This window comes from Podarcis erhardii, assembly GCF_964252035.2.
Source record: "Podarcis erhardii genome assembly, chromosome: 9".
In the NCBI taxonomy this organism is placed as follows: domain Eukaryota; kingdom Metazoa; phylum Chordata; class Lepidosauria; order Squamata; family Lacertidae; genus Podarcis; species Podarcis erhardii.
In genome coordinates this window covers 65,975,850-66,001,292 of record NC_138512.1, presented here as the reverse complement: position 1 = coordinate 66,001,292, position 25,443 = coordinate 65,975,850, and the positions used below count along the sequence as shown (strand labels likewise).

The 25,443-nt window shown below is 44.5% G+C and overlaps 1 protein-coding gene across 8 annotated transcripts in view; it reads right to left on the bottom strand.

Moving 5' to 3' along the window:
- Positions 1-306: 306 nt before the first annotated feature.
- MAPK10 (mitogen-activated protein kinase 10) overlaps positions 307-25,443 on the bottom strand; it is a 231,044-nt gene continuing 205,907 nt past the window's right edge. For 7 of the 8 annotated variants that reach the window (XM_081877012.1, XM_081877013.1, XM_081877011.1 and 4 more), the window contains 4 exons: positions 18,587-18,711; positions 4,389-4,452; positions 3,461-3,538; positions 307-617 (listed from right to left, as the gene is read on the bottom strand). In XM_081877012.1, the coding sequence (XP_081733138.1) occupies positions 475-617; positions 3,461-3,538; positions 4,389-4,452; positions 18,587-18,711 (410 nt within the window). In that variant the 3' untranslated portion in view covers positions 307-474. Of the gene's footprint in view, positions 623-3,460; positions 3,539-4,388; positions 4,453-18,586; positions 18,712-25,443 lie in introns of all 8 variants that reach the window. The other variant, XM_081877018.1, reaches the window with a different exon arrangement.

Here is a 25,443-nt window from a genome sequence, read left to right as displayed (position 1 = left end):
CATGTGCAGTTTTCTGTACATCTGCTGAAAACAGAAGCAGAAAGGGTTAGATATGCACACATGTATACACATAAAGGGTTGGGGTTCTGGCCACCTTGTCATGCCAACGTGAAAAAGGACAGTTGCAGCTTGCTGGTTTTGCAGCCATTAAAGTTTTGCAAAATTTATGAAAAAAGGCTCCTTTTCCCCTTTTTTTCTCGTTTTGCAGTAAGCATCATTGGAAGAAGACCAAAGCAGAGCAACTATTAAGTTAAATATACACTTGAGCTTAGCTGCATTTACATAACTCTTTTAAGAGAAGCAGGCTGAAAGGGTTTTGTTTTATTTAATCATTATGTGTGTTTGTTTTTCCTTTAAATTTTTTTCTCTTCCTTGCCATCATCAAATTCTTTTATGACCACAATGATTCTTCCCCCCCTCCCCTAAATTACATCATCTCCTGAAGAACGTCGGGTTTCGCAGGCAGGCGGCTAGTCACCTGCAACAACCGAGGGGCCCTGCAGAAGCTTCCAAACTGCTGTCAGTGTCCGACGCCAGGGTCTGGTCTGTGGACATGGAGGAAATGTCATTGACGGATGAGGATGGAGGGAGGCTTTCGCTGCTGTTCACTGCTGCACCTGTGCTAAGAAAATGAACACCGGCGTGATTCAACCTGAAAGCCCGGGGAATGCTTGAGAGATAAGAAGAGAAGTTGCTTCAGCTCCAGCGCAATCCTTTATTTATTTATTTATTATGATCAGGATGAATGGATGGAAAACAGTCGCTAATCGTGTTCAGTGGCATAGCGTGGGTTGCCAGAGCCTGGGGCCACACGGCGGTGGGAGGGAGAGAAACAGATGGAGTATGCATGCACATTCAACTGCCTAATGGCGTCCATGTCAACCAGAGGTCACTTCCTGGTTCACATGGAGAAGCCATTTTCAACAGAGCCCAGCAACGGAAGACACACAGCTGTATTGAGGCAGCAACGGGCGTTGAAATTTTGCACTCCTAACAATTTTGCACCTGGGGCAACCGCTCCCGTGCCCCCATGCTACACCACTGATCCTGTTCAAACCCCACATCTATATTGTCAGGATGGTTTCTTTTTAAATAAATAAAAATATATGTACATTTAAACGCACATGCTCCACTCTTAAAAGATGCACAGCCTACCCATTTTGTATTTGGGAATCCTCCAGACAGAAATACAAAATCTTACATGAGAAACCGGCCTGTTGTTTTCAGAGGCATGGCCTCAGTATGGCTTCTCATCAGATGATTATCAGTGATGATTGTCAGTGGAGGCACCACAGGGAATCTCCCCTTCTGGGATGCTACTGGGGACCAAGGACAACACCCACATGAAGGTGGCAAATATATATATATATATATATATATATATATATAATATGATGGGAGGACCTTGAGTGAGAGGTGGGGAAGTGAAGATCTCCAAGGATGAGAGATTGGGAGGGAAGAGGGACGCTTCCAGGTGAGAGCTGGGTCTGTCATTTTCTACGGTGGCTGAGATTAAAAGCTAAATAACATAGAGAGAATATTTTGTATTTGTGCACTGTTTGGGATTTATACCTTTGTATAGGTTTATTTTTCTAATACAACCAGTGAAACCTAAAAAAAAACAACCAAGTGCCTTTTATATTATACATTTTTGCAATTCTCCCATAGTCCTCAGGGAACCACAGAGATGTGACAGTTTCTTGCAATGTTGGCACAGACTGCTGCAGGAATGGGCTGCATATCCAGACTTGTATTACTCTTCTCCAGTTATAATGCGCTGGTGGATCATTCCTTCACTGCCCCATGCTCCCACCATCTTTCATTTTAATTGGCTGCAAGGAGCATTCTCATGTTTTCCACTGATAACATTCCCTCCTATCCACCCCCATTAGAGAAATAAAGTAGCCTAGAAAAAAATATTGCTTCATCAAATAGCTGGTTTCCCCATCCCTTATTAAAATTTACTACAACCAAAACCATCAAACTGCATGGAGCTGAAAATGAAAATGTAAATGGAAGGAAAACACTGGAATATATCAAGGTGGAGGAAATAAAATGAAAAAAGGGTGCTAGTCCAACATCACGTAAGCAGACTTTTGCTTGTTCAAAGAGGCTTCCTCTTCTTCCCCTGCAGCCCCCAACACCCACCCCAATCTTGTCTAGAGGCCCCCCCCCCAACCCATGATGCTCCATTTTAGGCGATGATCCATTTTAGATGAAAGCCAATACTTAATTAGTCCTTGCAAATTACTTCCCCACGCAAGCAAACTCTGTTATTGTTACCCATAAATCACCCAACACACACAGCTCTGTGTGACAGATGTGCTTGTGAACCATGATTTATTCTGATACCCACTCCATCTTGAAGAAAGATGACACCGGGCACATGCAAGAACCTCTTAAATCAAACCTGCATGCTTTGCTTTTCACTTTCTGCTCTGCAAGAATCTGTTGAATCGCCTTTCTGTCACCAGAACTGAAATCAATGTGCGTAGCACTGAAAAACTCCATTGGGCCCATTGCTAGTCTGGCAACCTATCATCAAATTTTCTTTGTGCCTTGTCCTTGCCAATTGCTTGCACAGTTTGGAGAGTGCTTTGCACCTGTGACTACCTAGATGGAGTAAGGCGAGGCAAATGTTTAGTGGGCTTCATAAGAACACAAGAACAGCGCTGCTAGGTCAGCCCAAAGGCCCATCTAGTCCAGTATCCTGTTCTCACAATGGTTCCTAAACTCTGGTTCAAAAGGGACCTGGTGACCATTAAGTAAGCCCAGAAAAACCTGGCGACCTAAGCTGGGTTGCAGCTTATCCGGTCTTTGGCAATTTCCCCCTGTCCCAGACAGGCAGCACAAAAACAGAGATTTATTAGTTTCTCAGCTGGCAAGCAGATTTCTGACTGGAGGTTCAGAATTGAAGCAGGACTGGCATTAATCACAATTAAGGTAAGTGCAAAGATAATCTTTAGCCATGGTTATTCTTGGCAGGGTGAATTTGCAGTTTGGGGTGAGATGCAGTTGAAAGGGAGCAGCTCATCCTTAAATCATGGTTAAGGAACTGGCTGGCTACAAGTACACCAACCCAAATGATTTATCTATGGATGCAATAAAATGCTGGTCATAATAAAATGCTGGCCATAATAAAGAAATGGATGGATGGATGGATGGATGGAATCAGTATAGAGACTTGAAACAACTGTGTTCATCCATCCAAAGTCCTGACGGTAACCTAGACTCTCATGCCGCCTTTCCCAAAAGAGAAAAATAAGAACCTGGAGTTCAATTAATGCAATTCATCTTCACTTCCATGTACCAAATTGTCTAAAAGTAATGTTCAGCCTCAAAGCTGCGGCTGCTTACGTCTGAATTAATAGCAGCAGATTAAGACACTTTGGTGAGAATCCATCACTGTACGATGGAGCTTGCAGCGAGCACAAAATGGTCATTCACTGGGAATGAGTACCTGAGGGAGAAGGCTGTCCTTTTACTACACCATTTTTAGTCTTTTCTTCAGAATTCATTACTTCCTTGTAGATTAATTCTGCAAGAGACAACAGAGCCAGTTAGAAAAGTGGAGAGGAGTTGCTAGCTTCCCCCCCAGCACCATTCAAAGAAAGCGCAAATAGAAGACCGCAATAAATTATCAGCCTTGTAAAGGAGTCTGTGAAAGAAGAAGGGGGGAGAGAGGGGAAGGCCTCCGCAAGTGATCAGAAGTCCAGATCTCTAGCAAGAGTAATCTGTCCCTACTCTGTTGGCCTAGTGGGTGGGGAGGAAAAGGAAAAAAGAGAAAAAGGTAAAGGTAAAGGGACCCCTGACCATTAGGTCCGGTCGTGGCTGACTCTGGGGTTGCGGCACTCATCTCGTTTTATTGGCCGAGGGAGCCGGCGTACAGCTTCCGGGTCATGTGGCCAGCATGACTAAGCTGCTTCTGGCGAACCAGAGCAGCACACGGAAATGCCGTTTACCTTCCTGCCGGAGCAGTACATATTTATCTACTTGCACTTTGACGTGCTTTCGAACTGCTAGGTTGGCAGGAGCAGGGACCAAGCAACAGGAGCTCACCCCACCGCGGGGATTCGAACCGCCGACCTTCTGATCAGCAAGTCCTAGGCTCTGTGGTTTAACCCACAGCGCCACCCATGTCCCTTAAGAAAGAGAAAATTTGGTGGCAAAAGGAGATAAAAGGGTGACCCCGCCCACTTTTGACTCTGGACCTGCCCCCCACTGGCTTCGGCTCCTCCCACCACCAGTTCCTGCCCCACCTACATGTGTCTTCCAACAGAATGAACCAGGGGGTGTGGTCCTCAACAGAAAAATGAGGGAAGAAACAGAGAAGGAGGACATTCAGAGAAGCATCAGGTCCCCTGCCTTTTTGAAAAAAATGAGATTACCTTTCCACTCTTCGATTGTGTGTTCTCTTTCATCCAGCTGCTTATCGTATATCTGTGGAGGTGGCTGTTGATTCAAAACACACAAGAGAGGTCAGATGAATAGGAGCACAAAATGAAATTAAGCCCAGACGTAATGGGACAGTTTCAACACCAAAACATCAAGGAAATGGAAAAAGGGACCCGTTTCTGTCGCAGCAGTCCTCTCCGCGCTGCAGTGTGAGGGAGCTCCAAGGGACAAGAGTCATTACGGGCAGGCCATTCATCGACTTGATGCCAGGATTAAAGTGCATAAATGTTAAATCGGGTTGTTACACCCCTACCCAAAGGGTGTAAGAAGGAACTTCCATACAAATGTCTAACACGCCACCTCCTGGCGGCTGCGATTGTGGAAATAGCACTTTCCTGGAAAGAAACAGATGACTGCACTAATCAGTCCCATTACTGTAGTGGAAAAACTGTGCAAGGTCTTCTGCTAGTGCAACAGGGCTTCCCTCCTCTCCTCCCCCTGCAAGCCCCTCTTGCCCCACAATTTGGCTTGTGGGGGACAGGAGAACCCCCCAGAACAACATAAGCAGGGAGGAGAGGGCAGCTCATTCCACCAGGAATGCACTGGTGGAGAAATATTCTTAGTGAATTTCTCTCATGTTCCATATGCAGCCATAGATTCGTTCTATTGTTACTAAAGCCCCGTCTTTTGATTTCCTTGTGAACTCGTGCCCCTTCCTTCCTGCAAACCAGCCCATCAGTCTGAGTCTTGTGTTGTGCCAAGCCTTTGAAATCCCAGCCAGAGTCTTCTTTTTCCTCTCGCTCAAGCTAAGAGCAGAGCGCAGAAGTAGCCTGTTATGTACTGAGTTGAATAAGATCCAAAAGGCAGCAGTCTGATTGGTCCTAGAACAATAGGACCCAGAATGCAGCAGTCTGAGTGGTCCACAGGGGCCACCCAATCCAGCTCCAGGTGGAAGTGAATCCGCAACCTGATTGGCCTACAGGTGAATCCCGAAATTAGCCAATCACGTGGGGCCCATTGTGTGTAAGTAATGTATATAAAGCAGACATTCTGGGGGAACTTCCATTCCTCCTCATCACTATGAGCTGAATAAAGAGCATGAAATCCACTCTTAACTCCGAGTATATTTCATAGCCCATGACAACAGAGAGGCGGTGAGCCTGGGTCATCCAGATGAGCGAGTCTGACAGCCTGTCACTCAGCAAATCTGCCAGGCCTAGAGCTAGCATTTGCTAATGAGGGGCAAAGCACAGAGCACAGGCCACAGGTTGGGGGTGGGGGGAGGCAGGCCGAGGGTTGTGGCTTTGCACAAGAGCGGACGTTGTTGTCTGCTTCATTAGGCAGCCTACTCTAGAGATCAGAGAGGGCTGAGCTGCATTTTATGCCATGTAAGCTGGGCCACGATGGTTGACATCAAAGAGGAGGTAAGGCAAAGGATAAAAATCCAGAACTCAAGAATGATAATTTCCTCCCCTCTTCCCATAGAAAGTCTCATCCAGCTAAAAACAAAACAACAGCACCTAGTTTGAGAAAGGCTTTTCCTTCAGATGTAAAAACAAAATAAAAAAATTCCTTCCAGTAGCACCTTAAAGACCAACTGAGTTAGTTCTAGGTATGAGCTTTCGTGTGCATGCACACTTCTTCAGATACACTGAAACAGAAGTCACCGGACCTTTCTATATAGTGAGAAGGTGGGGAGGGGTATTACTCAGAAGGGTGGTGGGAATGGGTGATTGGCAGATAGCTGTGATGAGCCTGTTGACGACTCTTAACGACTGCAATAGGTCTAACAGGAAAAAGCAAGGGGTGAGAGGTACATACCTTCAGATGTAGTTTTCATTGGTGATGTTAAGGAAAGAGTGTCTTTAAAGCATGTGTAAAGCAGGTGGCACTGTGGGTTAAACCACAGAGCCTAGGACTTGCTGATCAGAAGGTCGGTGGTTCGAATCCCCGCAACAGGGTGAGCTCCCGTTGCTCGGTCCCTGCTCCTGCCCACCTAGCAGTTTGAAAGCATGTCAAAGTGCAAGTAGATAAATAGGTACTGCTCCGGTGGGAAGGTAAACGGTGTTTCCATGTGCTGCTCTGGTTCGCCAGAAGCAGCTTAGTCACGCTGGCCACATGACCCGGAAACTGTATGCCGGCTCCCTCGGCCAATAAAGCGAGATGAGTGCCGCAACCCCAGAGTTGGTCACGACTGGACCTAATGGTCAGGGGTCCCTTTACCTTTACCTTTTAGAGTTGTAAACATAGAAGGAGGAGGAGGAGGAGGAGGAGGAGAGGGCAATTTCCTCCTTCAGTAACCCAGGTTTCCATCAACAGGGCCCATTTTTCTATCTCCATGTGCACCCATTGTTTCGTTCTGTCTTCTAGGACGTATGGGATTATGTGGTGCACTTGGTTGGTGATATAAAGGTAAAGGTAAAGGACCCCTGACAGTTAAGTCCAGTCACAGACGACTCTGGGGTTGTGGCGCTCATCTCACTTTACAGGCCGAGGGAGCTGGTGTTTGTCCACAGACAGTTTTTCCGGGTCATGTGGCCAGCATGACTAAGCAGCTTCTAGCGCAATGGAACACAGAAACCAGAGCAGCACATGGAAACACCATTTACCTTCCCACCGGAGAAGTACCTATTTATCTACTTGCACTTTTTGGCATGCTTTTGAACTGCTAGGTTAGCAAGAGCTGGGACCAAGCAAGGGGAGCTCACCCCATTGCAGGGATTCGAACTGCCAACCTTCTGATCGGCAAGCCCAAGAGGCTCAGTGGTTTAGACCACAGCGCCACCCACTGTGTATAGTTCTATTTTAGGAATTCCCCATCCTCATTCTGAGGAGGAGAGATGCAGGAATTTGTGGCTTTTTGTGTGAGAAAATGAATGAGTGTAGTTTTTTCTGCCACTTACGGAGTTGGGTAGGGGGAATTCAGTTTGCTATATGTACCTTTCCTTGCCTATTTGTTTGTTTCACACACAAAAATCTTCTATAAAAACTAATTTAAAAAACAACAACACCAGGACCCATTTCTAAGTTATGACTTTTGATGAAGTACCTTAATTTTCCACCCATAGATAGTTCTTTACCACACTCATTTTTATCGGAGAATCTTCTAGCTTAAAATTGGAGTCCACAGACTCGGACAAATGCTTTCTAGCTAGAAAGGAAATTGCACACCATGTTCAGAGAATCGCTTCATTTGCACAGGAGCTTGAACATGCTTGCCCCTTACAGCTCCAAACAGATGCTGGTAGCCATGGTTACGGTTGCCACGGAAACAAAAAGTCCTGAGGCAGCACTGACTTCCAGCTTGACCAGTTCCCTTCGGCTGGAAGCCTACAGAGATTATTTTGATATAGCAAAGATTAATTAAAACTACAAACAAATCTCCAAGGCAAAAATACTCACAAAATGTGGCACAGTTTTAGCTTGGGGCTCCTGGCTGTTTTTTTCTGTTGTGTCTGTTTACGGCAACAGGTCATTGATACACTAAAGCTGCACAGTGATGGGTTGCATGATAGGGTGCCACCACTCACCTGAACCCTGGTCAGTGCAAACATACCAGCGGAACCAATCCACTATATCTGCTGGTGTGTTTGCACTGCACCAACCTTGCTGCTGAATCACCTCTCCTCTTCTTCCTCCAAATAAGCAGCTGCCATGAGACTGGTGTCAGGTGCGGAGTGGCACACCACCAAATTGTCCAGTACTTTTATCAGTTGTTCTGTGGCACTTCATCAGTGTTCCTGCATTATTCTACCCAACTCTGCCAATTTCATTGTATGTGGCTGGAAAATAAATGGAAGCCTTGAGGATGTATTGGGCAATGAATGGGGGGTTGCAGAAAGTGACAGCGGATCCACTCACCCCAAAACACTGAAACAAATTGTCTTTGACCTCAAGTGAAGTGGTTTGGAGCCCCATTTTCCCTAATTTATTGGATTGTTCCCATATCGGGTAAACCTGAATTTACAGGGGAAAGCATGGAGTTGTTTGAGGGCAATGTCATTTAGACTACACCGATTAAATGGGAATGCAAACAGCTGCAAACACACAGTAAATCAAATCTATGCTTCCAGGTGCCATAAGAAAGCTGCAGAGATAGCGCAGGATAGTACACACCCTGGAAATGACCTCTTTCAGCTTCTGACTTCTGGAAGAAGGTACAGGGTTATAAAGACTAGAACTATCTGCCTGAGAAACAGTTTCAAACCCAATGCGATTTTGGTTTTAAATGCAGTGTAAGGAGTCTCTGTGGGAGTATATTGTATTTAAAAATGGGGTATCAGAGTTTTTAGGGGGCTAACCAGGTTGGGATAGCTGGGATAGCAGGCTTGTTGGTTTTTGAATGTCTTATGTAGATTTTTCAATTTCATTGTTCTGTATGGGACAATGACAATAAAGATTATCATATTGTATCATATCGTAAACTCTGGTGTGGACAGGCTCAAAGAGGCCACTTCTGATTACAATGGCAGATAGCAACTGCAGAACACAATATACCTTCATGGATCTGTAATGCTGACACATGTAAAATTCTAATGTGAGATCAACCTTAAGGAGGTTGAGGAAAATATACATTCCTAGAAGAAGAGGTTCAGGAAAGGTTTTGCTGATTCATTAGAAAAGGGATTAACTAGAAGGTTTTCCTAGAATCATTGTGAATACAGTGGTACCTCGGGTTACATAGGTTCAGGTTACATACGCTTCAGGTTACAGACTCTGCTAACCCAGAAATAGTACCTTGGGTTAAGAACTTTGCTTCAGGATGAGAACAGAAATCATGCAGCGGCGGCGTGGCGGCAGCAGGAGGCCCCATTAGCTAAAGTGGTGCTTCAGGTTAAGAAAAGTTTCAGGTTAAGAAGAGACCTCCAGAACGAATTAAGTTCTTAACCCTAGGTACTGGCTACTACAGAAAATGGAGATTGAGGGTGAGTATGCAGATATCTGCAAGACAGAACAGAATATACAATTTTACAGATCCGTATAAAGCTGCTACATTTAAAGTATTTTCCTGGGACATAAACAAGACCTTAGTAGCTTAAATTGAAAATGCATTTACACACTCATGAATGGCTCAAAGGGTGAGGAACAGATGACCTAGCTGGGGCCTCCACTGTCCAGAGCTATCTCAAATACCAAGATGCCCAAGCAGGAATCATCAGTCAAGCAAAGAACCCAGATGCTACGCCGAAGAGCGCTGGCAAAGGGGCTTTGAATGTCAAAGTTGAGTGTGCAGTGGCACTCCTACACGCAGAAAAGAAAAAAGAAGAAAATCGTGCAGGAGGAAGGCATACCAAGCAGGTCTGAAAGATCAGGGGGCAAGATATTTATCGATCATATTTCTATGCTGACCTTACTTCACCCAGGGAGCCTTGCCCTTACAACAGCCATGTGAGGTAAATTCGGCTGAGAGACACTGACTGGACCAAGGCCACCCAGTGAGCTTCATGGCAGAGAATAGATTCAAATTCAGGAATCAGTGGTCCTAGTTCCACATGCTGCCCACTGGGTTACATGCATATCCCTCCCCAGTAACTTTTGGGGAAGTGGCAATTGAAACGAAAACAGTCAACAGGCCCTGAAGGAAGCCATCTTGAACCCATCTTGAAGAGCCTTATCAGTGCAGTCCATTTCAGGACCAGACTATCTTCCTAACCATGTTTAGAGAGGTCTCTGCATGTTTCAGCTGTATGTAAGAGACTTCCTTCAGTCTGCTGCCGCTCCTTGTAATGCACATTCATAATTATGGAACCTCAAAGAATTAGTGTTCCCATGTGATGGCCTGGGAATCCGATTCAGAGGCTGAACCGGAGGAACCCAAGCCTGCACAGGAGTCCCCGCCTCCAGGGCCGGCTGAACTGGGGCAGGGCCTTGGATCTGAAGCACCTGAACCTGTGCCGGATCCTCAGGAGCAGGCACCAGGTGAATCCACTCTGGCTCTGGAGGTGGTTGAGGACTCAGTGCCTACAGGTGAGTCTCTCCCTAGGTCCAGTAACCCTTCAGCCTCTCCTGAACTGCAGAGGCCCAGGGCAGAGAGGCGAAGGGAACTGGGTTCTCTCAGGAGGAGTGCTCGCCTTAAGGCCAGGAGAGGCGGGTCTCCTGGGGGCCGGGACCACCCCTGGCCTCAGAGAAGATAAAGGCCAGTCAGCCCGGTCCCAGGTTGCGGGAGCAACGTCGTTGAAGAGCTGTTTCGGCCAGCACCCTGTCCTGTTCCTCGAGAGTTCCTGTCCTTGCCCTGCTCCTCGCCCTGGACCCTGCTTCGCCCATGGAGGACTGTCTGCCAACCCTCGACTCAGGTCTTGGACCTCGCCCCACGGTAACCTCCCCCCTGGGACCAGCACATCCCAGCTACCTGCCTCCTTTGGAAGCCTTAATGCCACCTTAGTGGGTGACACTCAAGAGGCAGTAAAGCCCCTGGAGAAGCTGAGGCCGTGATACTTGACCAGACTAATTTGATTCTTGGCTAATTTGTTGTACACACAGAAGGAATGACTAGAACTTCCAGGACCGAGGTAAAACCAAACTCCCCTGTTTCTTTTATGAGTTTTCTAGCATCTGTTGCCATTAATAGTACCATAATGTTGTTTCTTTTTATGCCGTTTTTCTACATGGTCTACGTTGCTGTTTTATTATTGCCACTATTTTGAGTTATCCTTCTAATTGTTGATTTTCTGGTGTTTTGTTGTGAAGGGGAAGTTTTGTTTGTGGTGTTTTGTTTGTGTTTAGGGAAGTTTTTAATGACTGATGTTTTAATGTACTTTTAATCTTTTGCTGGAAGCTGCCTAGAGTGGCTAGGGAAACCCAGCCAGATGGGCTGGGTATAAATAAATTATTATTATTATTATTATTATTATTATTATTATTATTATTATTACTAACCACTTTCAGCATTGATTTTTGTGCAAAGGCAGTAAACAAATAGAGGGGTGATGATGATCATGATGATGAGGAGTGGGTTTCTGAATTACTTGCAGAGGGTTTCTATGAGTGATTTATCACTTTGTCAGTTTATCAGCTTGTTTGGATAGGAAAGACAGGAGGCCGATTGAGCAGTCAAGCAACCATCTTGAATATTTAAGTTCACTCAAACCACATCTGGCCATTTGCAGGGTGTCATGTGAATCAGCCCCAAACAACGTGGAGCCATGCCACGTAAGAACCTAAGAGCCTTGCCATATCAGAATAAGGCATCATGTATTCCACCATCTTTCCCCCAAAGTAGACAAGCCAGATGCTTCCTGGGAACCCTCATACAAGAAGTCAAGAACTCTCCTCCATCACAAAAACAGCCTGGAACAAATATGGAACAAATATGGAAAGTCAGTATCTTCCTAAAGCATGGCGACAATTCTTCTATGGCGACAATTCTTCTATTTCCACAAAATATTAGTTGCTGTTCTACAAATGCATTTGAAGCATCTTGGATTGTACAGTGGTACCTCGGGTTAAGTACTTAATTCGTTCCGGAGGTCTGTTCTTAACCTGAAACTGTTCTTAACCTGAAGCACCACTTTAGCTAATGGGGCCTCCTGCTGCCGCCGCGCTGCCAGAGCACAATTTCTGTTCTCATCCTGAAGCAAAGTTCTTAACCTGAAGCACTATTTCTGGTATGTGTATCTGAAGAAGTGTGTATCTGAAGAAGTGTATCTGAAGAAGTGTGCATGCACACGAAAGCTCATACCAAGAACTGACTTAGTTGGTCTTTAAGGTGCTACTGGAAGGAATTTGTTTTGTTTTCACTATTTCTGGGTTAGCAGAGTCTGTAACCTGAAGCGTATGTAACCTGAAGCATATGTAACCTGAAGCGTATGTAACCCGAGGTACCACTGTAATGTCAACCTGGAAACCCTAATCCTAAAATATAACGAATGTTAAGAAAACGTGTAGTACAGCCAATATTTCAAAAATGGTTGCCTGTAGTCAATCGGTAATGTATAAGTGTGTGGAATAAGTAAGGCTTTCTACCACACATCGCAAACACTCCGGTCAGTAGGAGTCAAAAGTCAATATATTCCTAAATGGCAGCACAAGGGAAGCAATTGTTTACTAGTACTCAGAGGTCAAAAAAGTCAGGTTGGCGTTTAGTTGTATTTTCCTACAATCCGTCTCCAGCTTGTCCTTCATTCACTGTGAATGAACAGCATGTCACCGGAGTAATAATATACATTTCCCTCTAGTTAGCAGCAGGTCACAGCCTGGCATTTAAAGAAAGACCACCAGCGTCTACAACTTTTTAAACCTGCCAGAGAGAGAGAAAAAGAAGGCTTTTGCCTTCCTTCTGCCATTTCCCAAACGCGTTACACTCCCCTGCCATTTGAACGAGGCATCATAATTTTATGGCTCTTCTGTAGCCTATGAAAAGATCGTGAACTTTTTAAAATAGGCTTATAAAATGAGAGTTTAACTGGCTCTGGCTTCTGCACCTTGGCTGGAATGCCACCCCCCTTCCTTTGTCCTCACTTGCAAGCTCAAACTGTAAATCCCAGGAAGATGTTCGGGGTCATTACCTCTAGGTTAATCTCTTGACACAAAACCATTGCCATTTGCTACAAAGACCAAGCTATAGATATATATTTAAATGCTCCCTGTTCCCCTCTGCTGTGCTTCAGCCAATTATTCAGAGGCTCCCTTGTGTAAATCTGATACTTTTGGCTTTATTTCCTTTTTCCTCCCACAGCCAAGTTTAGTAGGCCAAGTGGTGGGGTGGATATTTTTCTTCCGGGGAGATAATGCACACATTAAATTCCCAGTTTGGGGTTGTGTAGCTTTCAAAAAGAGCAGAATAAAAGGGGGGAACCCTGCAGACAATTAGAAAAACAAAAATATCAATGTGTGTGATCATTAATAAATATCAATATGTGTGTTCATCAATTGATGTGAGCAGTAAGGTGAAGGTAAAGGGACCCCTGACCATTAGGTCCAGTCGTGACTGACTCTGAGGTTGCACGCTCATCTCGATTTATTGGCTGAAGGAGCCGGTGTACAGCTTCCGGGTCATGTGGCCAGCATGACTAAGCCGCTTCTGGCGAACCAGAGCAGCGCACAGAAACGCCGTTTACCTTCCTGCCGGTGCGGTACCAATTTATCTACTTGCACTTTGACGTGCTTTCGAACTGCTAGGTTGGCAGGAGCAGGGACTGAGCAACGGGAGCTCACCCCATCGTGGGGATTCAAACCGCCAACCTTCTGATCGGCAAGTCCTAGGCTCTGTGGTTTAACCCACAGCGCCACCTGCGTCCCGATGTGAGCAGTAGCCAGATGTAAAGCACATTTAACGCGTATGGTTTGCCCCCAGAGAATCCTGCGAACTGTAGTTTGTTAAGACTGCTGGGAATTTTAATACTGAGGGATAAGCTACAGGCTTGGTGAGGTCAATGGGGAGAAGAGTGGGAGGCTCAGTGAGGACGAAAGGAAGGCAGGCTTGGAGAGTCCTTGAGGGCAGCGGAAGCTTTGGTGAAGGCGTAGAGAGGCTGGCATTCCTTTGAATCATCACTGGGCAGGAGGCAAAGGAAAAGCAAGGGAAGACGGTAAAATGTTGACAGGATCAGCTCAGGGCAGACTTTGCAGTCCTTCACATGCTCCCTCTTTCTGCCTCTTATGTTGAGAATGAGACAAGTGGGGGGGGCAATCCACCTGCCAATCATGTGACAGCATGATTACCTCACCTGATTGACATGTGGATTGCCCTGCCCCCTGTCAAAGTTGGCCCACAATGTTCCCCACCCCTGGTCTAATTGGTTGGTGGGGAGGGTGAGGTCTGTGAGAATTAACTGGTAAGGAAAAGTCAGGAAGATGGAATAGGGCGCCATTTGAATGTAACCTGCAACACGACAGCTTCCGTTACAGCGATGTTCATTATCGCTACAGCACTTTTTGGGGAGACTGTCACTGCAAAGGGCATCTGTGTTTACCACTGGTTCACACGGTGCATTTCTACAAGTAATTACATCCCTGGGGATGGTTTGCCCAGAGGAAAGACAGCTGCAATTGACTACATAAATGTTTCAGTGGCTGCACCAGTGGTTTTGGATATCTTTGCCCTGAGAGACACAGATGACTCCCTATCTTGGTCGTCTTTCACAACAGACATTTCGATTTCAGACGGCTTTCACCTGCTAGGGTCATTCTTACCTACAATCACAGCCATGGTTGCTTATAAATGGAGTTTTATATATCAATTGTAGCTCATTTTAAGTATTTTAATGAAGAGCGTAGAACATAGAGGCAGCTGGAAGGAAGAGGACGCAAACACTGTACCGGAGGGAAACCTTTGAATGAGTTTGTGCTCCCATAGAGCTATTAGCATATCTTTAAATACTAGGCGCTGGTGTATCCTTGTGTGACAAAGAGAGTGCTGTAAATTCGAAACAAAAGTGGTGGAATTATTCCCCTTGCAATGTATTGGAATAAATGACTGCAAACTTCTGATAATTACTGATTAGCATTACACAGCCATGTAGGGTTGATGCCTTTGGCCATATGCACCTCCAACGTTCTCAGGTCCCGTTGTCAAAGCAGAAAAGGACACAAGCTTGCAGACTGTGACCTGTCTCTCCATATGGTACCTCATCGCTATGGTAACTGAGCACCTCACAAACGCTAATGAATTTACTCCCACAGCAACACTGGCATTGGGAAGGATTATGAAATGCTCTCTAGGGCGTATTGTGAAGCTTGCTAGGATTGATTATACCTCCTGTAACTGCATACTAACACCTGACCTCTTCCCCCAGAGGGCAAATGGAGAACTAATGACACTTATGGCACTACTATGGCTTGCTATTGTCATTCTCCTTTCCTACTAACTACCAACATCAAAACTGCAGATTGTGACTGGAAAGAAAATATTCCATTTCCTCCATTTCCTCCAACATTCTACTCCAGTTAACCTCTTAATGATTCATTTATTTCTTATTTAATTTCATTTCGCTTATTAACTACATTTCTCTGCTGGCCAACAGCCAAAGCTCTCTGAGCTCTTCAGCAAACCGAGGATAAAAACATAAAATATAATAACATAACAATAAGACTGCAAAAGAAATGAAAAGGACCTCAAGGTAAAATCAACAGCAGAGGAAAACAGGGGTGCACCAACACATTTTCAAAATAGAGGGTGAGAAAGGGAGAACAAGGCGTTTGCTGGTGTAATGGTTGTAAGGGGGTTACTTGTGCGTAAGTTGCCTTCAGTTTTAGTTATATTGCCTGGCCAACCATGCTTTGGCTGACAGCTCACACTCCGTGACCGGTCAGTCACTTGCAGAATCCGTCAGTGGGCGTTTCTTGAACCTCTTGCAGCATAAGAGCTGTTTGACGCCTAGTCTCCTCCTACTTTCCCTGCGCAGAACTCGTCTGCGCAAGTACGGGGAAGGCAGGGGCGTGTCAGCGCTCTCTCCACTAGTCTCTGGTGAAGGGTCTTGGAGAGCTGTCTCCACTTCATCTCCCTCTCTTCTCTACTGGTGTTACGCTGAATTCCTTCCCCCCTGCTGGTCCCCTCTCCGGCATCGCTCTGGAGCCCTGCCTCCGCCTCTCGCTCTGATGTCAGTTCCCTGACAGCTGGCTACAGAAAATATCACTTCTCTAGGGAGACTTCTCTAGGGAGGGCATTCCAGACTCAGTGGTAGTTACTATATTCTGTAGCGGCAGCTAAGTTTGGTGAAATGTGTGAAACATGGACAAACATATGTAAAATACTCCACATATGAACCACAAAGAAAATGATTACAAAACTGATAGTCAGATAGTAGTTGTCACCTAATGAGATGAATCAAATAGTGTTGGCAAAGTCACTTATATAATGCAGACAGAGTCCGAAGATAAAAGAAATCCTGATAACACTTTACTAAGCAAACCAGACAAAAAATGGATTCATGAATAGCTTTTAAGATTGTGGAATATGGTTTATATGATCAAATTCACAGACATAACCAAAACTTGAGTGGGGACGCAACAAAACGATCAACTGAGAGAAAAACGAAGCCCATTTATTCATTTTTCAAAGAATAAAGTTCAGGATATCATTTTTCAGTACTCCCTATGAGGCATAATCTACTTGGTTGCTGTCTTATGTATTACTTGTTACCAGATTATATTCCACATTTATTATTCTATTTAATACAACTAAGCAATACTGCCACCTCTCCTTAACTATTATTATTACAATGCACCCTTTTCTACATTCTGCCATTATTGTTCTTTTATTCGTTTTAAAGCAATTGTTTCACCATGGCAGTTTTATCTTCTTGAACTTGCTATTACTGTTGAGAAAGGGAACTGTAGGGAAAATAATTATATTCATAAATAGCACCATGTTGTTGTTGTTGTTGTCGTCGTGATCATCTTCATATTGTAAGAAAGATTATTTCATTTTGTCCTATTGCTTATCAATGGCATTGGGTATTATGGGAAGGATAAAAACAGTATCTCTGTCAACTACAGTGGTGCCTCGCAAGACGAATGCCTCGCAAGACGAAAAACCCACTAGACGAAAGGGTTTTTCGTTTTTTGAGGCGCTTCGCAAGACGAATTTCCCTATGGGCTTGCTTCACAAGACGAAAATGTTTTGCGAGTCTTGCGAGTTTTTTCTTTTTCCCCCTTTTTCTAAGCCACTAATAGCTGCTTAGCCGCTAAGCCGCTAAGCCGCTAATAGCCGCTAAACCGCTAAGCTGCTAATATCGCTAATCCGCTAAGCCACTAATAGGGATGCTTCCCAAGACGAAAAAACCGCTAGACGAAGAGACTCGCGGAACGGATTATTTTCGTCTTGCGAGGCACCGCTGTATTTATCATGTTCTAGCTTCCTCATCATTATTAGAATTAGAATTACAGAGCTAAAAGGATTACAGATAGGTAGCCGTGTTGGTCTGCCATGGTCAAAACAAAATAAAAAAATAAAAAAATTCCTTCCAGTAGCACCTTAAAGACCAACTGAGTTAGTTCTAGGTATGAGCTTTCGTGTGCATGCAGAAGTGTGCATGCACACGAAAGCTCATACCTAGAACTAACTCAGTTGGTCTTTAAGGTGCTACTGGAAGGAATTTTTTTATTTTTTTATTTTGTTTAGAGCTAAAAGGAGTCACAAAGTGACAAAATCCAGGCAAGAAGTCTATGCAAAGGTTTGCATTGGCCAATGCTGTGGACTCTGGCCAAACAAAACAAACAATAGAACCAGAGGACTGGAGAAGCTTTTAAGTTGGGGGAAATCAATAGGATGGAAAAGAAAAACAGGGGGGAAATCATACTGTTGCCTGATGAGTGACACAGGACAAATATATTTCAGTCTGCTTTTCAGCTCCCTCCAGTGTCTTATACTTGTAGTCCAGGAGAGCCACAAACCCCAGAAACTTCTGCCCTCCCCATGCCACACTTTAGTCACCCACTGCTACTAAAAAAAGAATAATGCAACAGAAGTGATTTAGACTATAAAGACATCAGTTGCACATTATCCAGCGAGTTGGAAAAACTTGTCCCAATTCAAATCAGAATTGGGAATCTGTCTGTTTCAGTTTCTCACAGTTTCTCATTTTTGCAGTCTTTAAGCTCAGTTCAATCCATTTCCACATCTGTAACTTAAAAAAAAAAAAAAAAAAAAAGATGGCACAGAAAAATTGCCCACATTTTTGTGTGTGTTTATCTTATATTTGTTATTACAGTGGTACCTCGGGTTAAGTACTTAATTCGTTCCGGAGGTCCTTTCTTAACCTGAAACTGTTCTTAACCTGAAGCACCACTTTAGCTAATGGGGCCGCCTCCTGCTGCTGCTGCGCCGCCAGAGCACGATTTCTGTTCTCATCCTGAAGCAAAGTTCTTAACCCGAGGTACTATTTCTGGGTTAGCGGAGTCTGTAACCTGAAGCGTATGTAACCTGAAGCGTATGTAACCTGAGGTACCACTGTATTTGTACTTATAGCCCATCCTTTAGCAAACGGTTTCAGGCTGTTTTACAACAGTATAATTGAAAGAAGTACAATTTAATGTACAATTTAAATGATCACCCAAAAAAAGCAGACAATTTTGGAATAATGAAACAGCAGCAGAGAATCGCAGTGCGCAACAATGCACGCATAATACTTTTCTCTTTTTTTTGCAAATGCTTTCCCCTAAAATGCAAACTGAACAAATTCCTTTCACATTGCTAGCTGAACGCTGGTTTGTGATAACCGGAAAAGCTTAGTGTAAAGAACAATGTTTCACTTACCGCCTCCACTTCTGCTGGGTCATACCAGACATTAATGTACGGATGCTGTAAGGCTTCATCCACTGATATCCGTTTGGCTGGGTCAATCACTAGCATCTTTGACAAAAGGTCCCTGGCTTGGCTAGCTGGAGCAAGGAAACCAAAAGAGAAAATGTATCAGAGCAGGAATCTCCACGCCAGGAAGGGGCTGAAGAGACAATCAACGTGATGTCAAATTCAGACAATTTAAAGCCAAGCAAGGCACTAATTTATTGTACAGCAAAATGCTCTTCAATAGGCAGAGAGAGAGCTAGAACATTGAGAGATATCTCTGGTAGACCTTGTTGTCATTCATGGTAACCATTCCAAGATGACGTTTATGGTTTTCATTTATAAAAATGGAGTTAGATTAACACATCCACTTTCCCCTTCCATGCTCTTTCTAATAAGTCAATATTCTTTGTATTTTAAAAAAATTCATTGCAATGTGCACTCACACTATATTGTGGGTGCCGTTTGCGGGATCGCGTGTGGTGCTGCAGTTCCACACTTTTTCTGGGTCTGCAATCTCACGCAGGTCACATGACTTGTGCAGGATTTCAGACCTGGAAGATGGTGTCCTAGATTTGGGTCACGTCACCTTGGAGAGTATGCAATTCTCAGCAATTGGCATTCTGGGGGCCTAGAGTGCCTCAGACAGTCAGGCAGAACACAACACTTTTTGCCAACATTTGCATTCCTTTACGTTCTCTTCATTTGAACAATCTCTCTTCTCTGCAAAGTTGTCATTTCTACTGACTGTTCTCAAGTTTAAGAAGTAGGAATTTAGCATATCCCTTAGCTACAATGCTGATAAGGCTGATGGGATGGTAATTAGCTGTGAGGTGCCTATCGTTCTTCTAAAAGAAGAACAGTCCCTGATGGAATCATACTGGCAGCATTCCCAAAATGGAATAATTTATAAATAGTTTGACCCTACTGCATTCCTGATAATTTAAACCCCCTCTCTAGGGATTATATCCCCCTCAGAAGGGTAATTACTAGGCAAGTAATCAACTAATCCAATCATATTGGAGTCTGAAGCAGGAGACCACAATTCAGAAACACAAAAATACCTTCCAGGTCTCTGGGAATACACAGGTGAAAATTGGAGAAATAATATTATTATTCCATAATAATAATTTTACTATTTATACCCCGCCCATCTGACTGCATTGCCCCAGTCACTCTGGACAGCTTCCAGCATATATATATATATATATATATATATATATATATATATATATATATAAAACAAAACATTAAAAATTTAAAAACTTCCCTATACAGGGCTGTTTTCAAATGGCTTGGGGGGTCAGGTAACATACCCTCCAACATTTCTCCAAAGAAAATAAGGATGTCCTAAGGAAAAGCCAGATATTCCGGGGTCAAATAAAACACTGGGATGGCTTCTGTAAATTTGGGTCTGTCCCTGGAAAATAGGGCCACTTGGAGGGTCTGCTGGACTTGAGACACTGGTTATTAATGGTTTGGAGGCCTAATAATAATATATAATATTGATTTATTTCTTACCTGCCCTTCACCCTAAGGTCCTAGGGCGGGTTACAGTATTACAAAACAATATTAAAACAACTTACAACCATAAAAATAAGGTGGGTCCTAAAGAACGTTAAATGGGGCACGGTTGGCGCTGTGGTCTAAACCACTGAGCCTAAGGCTTGCCAATTGAAAGGTCGGCAGTTCAAATCCCCGTGACGGGGTGAGTTCCCATTGTTCAGTCCCAGCTCCTGTCAACCTAGCAGTTCGACAGCACATCCAAGTGCAAGTAGATAAATAGGTACCGCTCCGGCGGGAAGGTAAACGGTGTTTCTGTGCACTGCTCTGGTTTTGCCAGAAGCGGCTTAGTCATGCTGGCCACATGACCTGGAAAAACTGTCTGCGGACAAACGTCGGCTACCTCGGCCAGTAAAGCGAGATGAGCGCCACAACCCCAGAGTCGTTCGCGACTGGACTTAACTGTCAGGGGTCCTTTACCTTTTAAGAACGTAAACCTCAAGTGACGAAAGCTATGGTAAAGAGGTGCACCTTTAGCATTCTTCAACAGTAGTATAATGAAGGTGCCAGAAGCATCTCTGTGGGGAGCGAGTTCCACCGCTTAGGGGCCACCACAGAGAATGCCCTCTCCCGAGCTGCCAGCTGCCCCCAAACCTCTGAGGGTGTAGGAACAAACAAGAGGGTCTCCTCTACTGATCTCAGGAGGGCCTGTATGGAAGGAGGCAGTCTTTCAGAGAGTTGTGACCTGAGTTCTTTTAGGGCTTTAAACAGCAACCTTGAATTCAGCTTGGAAACAAACTGTCAACCAATGCAGCTGTTTTAAAACAGGGGTAATAGGAGATTTAAACGGAGGAAGGATAAAAGAAAAATAGAAACTGGTGGAGCTGGTTTACTGATGAGTGCCCTGGATTACTAAATCGTTTATCTATTTCTAGTATTTCTATGCCATCCCTTACCCAGAGATCTCAGGATTTGTTTTAATTGCCCTCGCTGGATGAAATCCAATAACTGTTTTCAAAAAGTAAGCGTGTCTATGGTTGAAAACCACTTAAATATGGCATCTTTTCCTCAACAAGGAGTTTAATTGCAGGATGAGAGTCATCTGATAAACTGACCTTTTTTCCTTTCCAGCACACCCTCAACCAGCGCTATGATTTTTACCCTCAACTGCCCTTAATTAAAATCAGCACTTATGTGCAGGAAAAAGAACTAATGGGTTAGGGTATAAAGGCTCGCAATTCTAACAAAGAGCCTCTGTCGCATAAAGACGTATGAATTAGAAACATCTCCAGTTCATTGTAAAAGTATTTACAGGGTGGGTATATTTCATGCAATTTGGACAGGATTCAAAAATGGACCCTTGTCTTCTTTCTTGGGCGATCCCTCGTAGGCGAGTAAAATTGTCTTCCATAAACACAGTTTTAACAATGAGTTCATAAGTGACTGTGGAGGCCAATTCTGGATCCACACATCCTTCCACAGTGGGGTCATTGGTTTCCAGGCATGAGTTGATCACGGTGTGGATTTGCCAAGCGTGCCTTCCCCTTAGAACGTTTCTCCCTTGTGTTCTGAGTTCGAGTGTCTTCAAAGCCCATGACACCTTTGGTAAAGGCTGTTCGCCAATTGGAGCACTCGCAGGCAAGTGTTTCCCATTTGTTGGTGTTTATACTACATTTTTTAAAAATTTTGCCTTGAGACAGTCTTTAAACCTCTTTTGTTGACCACCAGCATTACGCTTTCCATTTTTAAGTTCGGAATAGAGTAGTTGCTTTGGAAGACAATAATCAGGCATCCGTTGCTGGCCGCTAGCAATGCAGAGCACCATAAGAATTCTACAGAATCATCAAATGAAACATTATCTCCAGTGCTTTCTCTGTAGACAGCAGTGTAGGTAAAAAAATACCAATCTGAAGCACGGGACCCATTCCGTTCAAGGATTTCAAATTTAAGTTGCACATCGCTTCTGACATAGCTACTTCTGCAATGTTAATATGGCCATCTTAAGACTGCCTGGAGGGATAAAAAAACAGGCATCCAGCTTGATCCCTATTTTGATGGCAATAACTACACCTCTGTTCCTGATATGAAGAAGCAATAATATCAGCATCAGAACCCAAACCTGTCAGATTACTGCAGCATCACTTGTCTAAATCCACTCTATTTTCAGAGAAGTAATTGCCTCTGTGTTACAGAAAGCCACTGAGCGGCAAGCCGACAAAGAGATGGCTATTCGTATCTCCTAGGAATTGTTGAGCCTCTGGGAGTCGCCAGTTAAACATGGAATCTGGCCAAGAGAGGCCAAGCCTTGAGCCACCCTGACAGAAGGAGCTTCATTAATTTCCCAGATGAAAGCTCATTTGAATGACTGACAAGCAGGAGGAACGGCAGAATTTTCTCTCTCGTTCTCCTGTATCTGTCAATCAAAGCACTCATACAGTCACACCAAATGTGGGTGTGAATCCAGTCCTGTTTTCCTCGCAGAAAAGGATTTGTGCCATCAAAATATTGTTAACGTTAATTTTTAAAAAGCTATCCATATGCTAAGTGCTCCGTGGACGATAGTATTCTTCTTAATTATTGGCACATTAATTCCGTATCTGACATACAAAAACCTCCACTCGGTCACCGTTGACTGGGTGTTTTTAAAGAAGCAACCAAACTGCAAAAATATTCTGATGGTATGCCTTTCTTCCAAGTACAACGGAGTATTTATAGCCATGCACATTTATTCTGGATGAATCCAGAATAAATACCATCTTATGGGCCCGAACTTCTAAAAGCTTAATGCAGGTTAGAAAGTATAAAGGTAGAGGGACCCCTGACCATTAGGTCCAGTCGTGGCCGACTCTGGGGTTCCGGCGCTCATCTTGCTTTATTGGCCGAGGGAGCTGGCGTACAGCTTCTGGGTCATGTGGCCAGCATGACTAAGCCGCTTCTGGCGAACCAGAGCAGCACACAGAAATGCCATTTACCTTCCCGCCGGAGTGGTACATATTTATCTACTTGCACTTTGACATGCTTTCGAACTGCTAGGTTGGCAGGATCAGGGACCGAACAATGGGAGCTCACCCCGTCATGGGGATTCGAACTGCTGACCTTCTGATCGGCAAGTCCTAGGCTCTGTGGTTTAACCCACAGTGCCACCCGCGTCCCTAGAAAGTATACGTGCACACATTTATTGAAAGTGGGGGGCAGGCAGGGGTGAAGCTACATGCTCCAGCACCGGGGGCGGAGAGCAGACGGGGGCATGGCTGGCGCACACCCTGGGGTCGTGGCGGGAGGCAGCCACAATGGTCCCCCCTCCCCGATGATTCCGGGGTCAGTGTCCCCCCCTTTCCTCTGCCAGTGGGGGGGGGGTAGCCACCCACGTCCCACACTTTCTGCTCATGAAGCAGAGGTTCACATACAAATTACATTGATGCAAATGAAGAACAGGGCAACTCCAGCCCTCCAGATGTTGCTGAGATGCAATTCTCATCACTGAAGACGCTTGCTGGGGCTGGTGAAGTTGTAGTTTAGCAACACCTGGAGGACCAAAGGTTCCCCACACCTGATGTAAAATAAACCTAATTTGGATATTTGGGCGGGACCCAGATTTCAAGGTGTCTACTAACTCCCCCAGAGCTGCAATTTGCACCTTCCAGAGATTCTCCCAAACTTCAACAGAAGCTTTTCAAGGGGTACCAGGAGGTGCAGCAGAAAGTAGAAGAGCTCCTTTGCGCAAGGAGAACACAGCACACAAAATCTTGCTGTCTATACTTGGGGGTTCTGTTTAATTTTGGTCTTTGTTGTTATTTTTCAAATGTCAGGGGAGGGGAAGAATGGAAAGTGGACAGAGAAAAGGAAGAAATCAGAGGTGTCATACATCAAAAAGAAAATGGGTCTGTGGGGTAGCTTAGTAAAACTAACAGCTGGAGCTGATAGAAAATTTGCTCAAAGGGGCAGCACCCATGATCTGTGTCATGTGAATCCCCATTTAACCAACATGTCATGAGGTGTCTTGTATCATCACCCGCAAAGCATACATTAAAGCCGTTGGAATAGTTCTGCTACAATTGTTCTTGTAATCACCTTTTTTTTGTACATTCAAGCGAAAGAAAGAGCAAGGGGCTTTGAAAATTATTGCATTTAAACAGATGATAGGTTGAGCAGTTTATGAATTCTGCTGAAAAAGTAATGAACATAAGGAACTTCAAGACCATAAAGGAGGTTCCATAAATTGCTTCCACAGGTGACAGCCAAATGTCAAAATATCACCTTCTGCTGCAGGATGGAGCAGGTTTGGTTTCCAGCATGCCAAACACCTTCTTTAAAAGGTTTGGGGGCATCTTGTCAAGAGAATATATTTTTAGGAAATAGATCAGGGCAGGAAATCAGGACTGGGGATGGGGGAGCCATATCTGCATGTGTGCAAAAATATGTTTGCTTTCATCCAGGGAGTGAAAGAAGATCTTAATTATCTTTCTCTCTGCATCAGCTTCAAATCCCTTGTAAGTCCATTATTGTGCTTTGTTATTGTGGTGGGCTGGGGCGGGGAAGGGAGGGTGGGTGGGATAATAGAGAGCTCTCAGTGCTTCTGAAGCCATTTGGCCAGACCTTCAATCACCCCCCAGAGTGCAGACAAACAGCCTTGCTGTATGATGGGAAACGGCATTCTGGGTAATGACATGCAAATTGCCGCAGATTAAAAAACATTATGCATCACCGTTACAGGCAACCTTGGGAATCCATGTGTGCAAAACTGATACACACTTTTGGAAGGTTCCAAAACGCTAATCGGAAACCTTTTCTGTACAAAACACACACATCAATCGCTGTTTTCTCCGAAAAGCTTGCCGTCCCTGTTGAAGTTAACCATGGCCTCCGCTGATGTTTAAAATCATCTTGTCATTGCAGACAATGGCATCTGCTCATCTAGTGCCACTGTAATCAAGGCAGGTCTGGACTTCCAGTGTCAGACTTTGGCTGAATGTGGCACTGTGTGCTTCTCAACTGACAAAAGCCTGAAACCAGAGCAATTTGAACCAGCAGCCCTCCCAATTTAATTCTTCCCAGGAAGGTCTCATGCGTTTTTGTACACAGCTGATGGGGATTTGCTTCAAACAAAGGATGGGGAGGTGCTGGGGGGGCCCAATCCAATCCCTTCCCCACATGCAGCATTGGGCACAAGAATATGGTTACCTGATTTTTTCAATGAATCCGGGGACATTTTATTTTATTTTTTGAAGCTGAGTAGCAACAGGGAGTCAGTAGTGGGGATGGTGAGGCAAAAGACCCTGGGCCCAAGCACACATGCATATTGTATAAAGGTGCAAAGCCCTTCT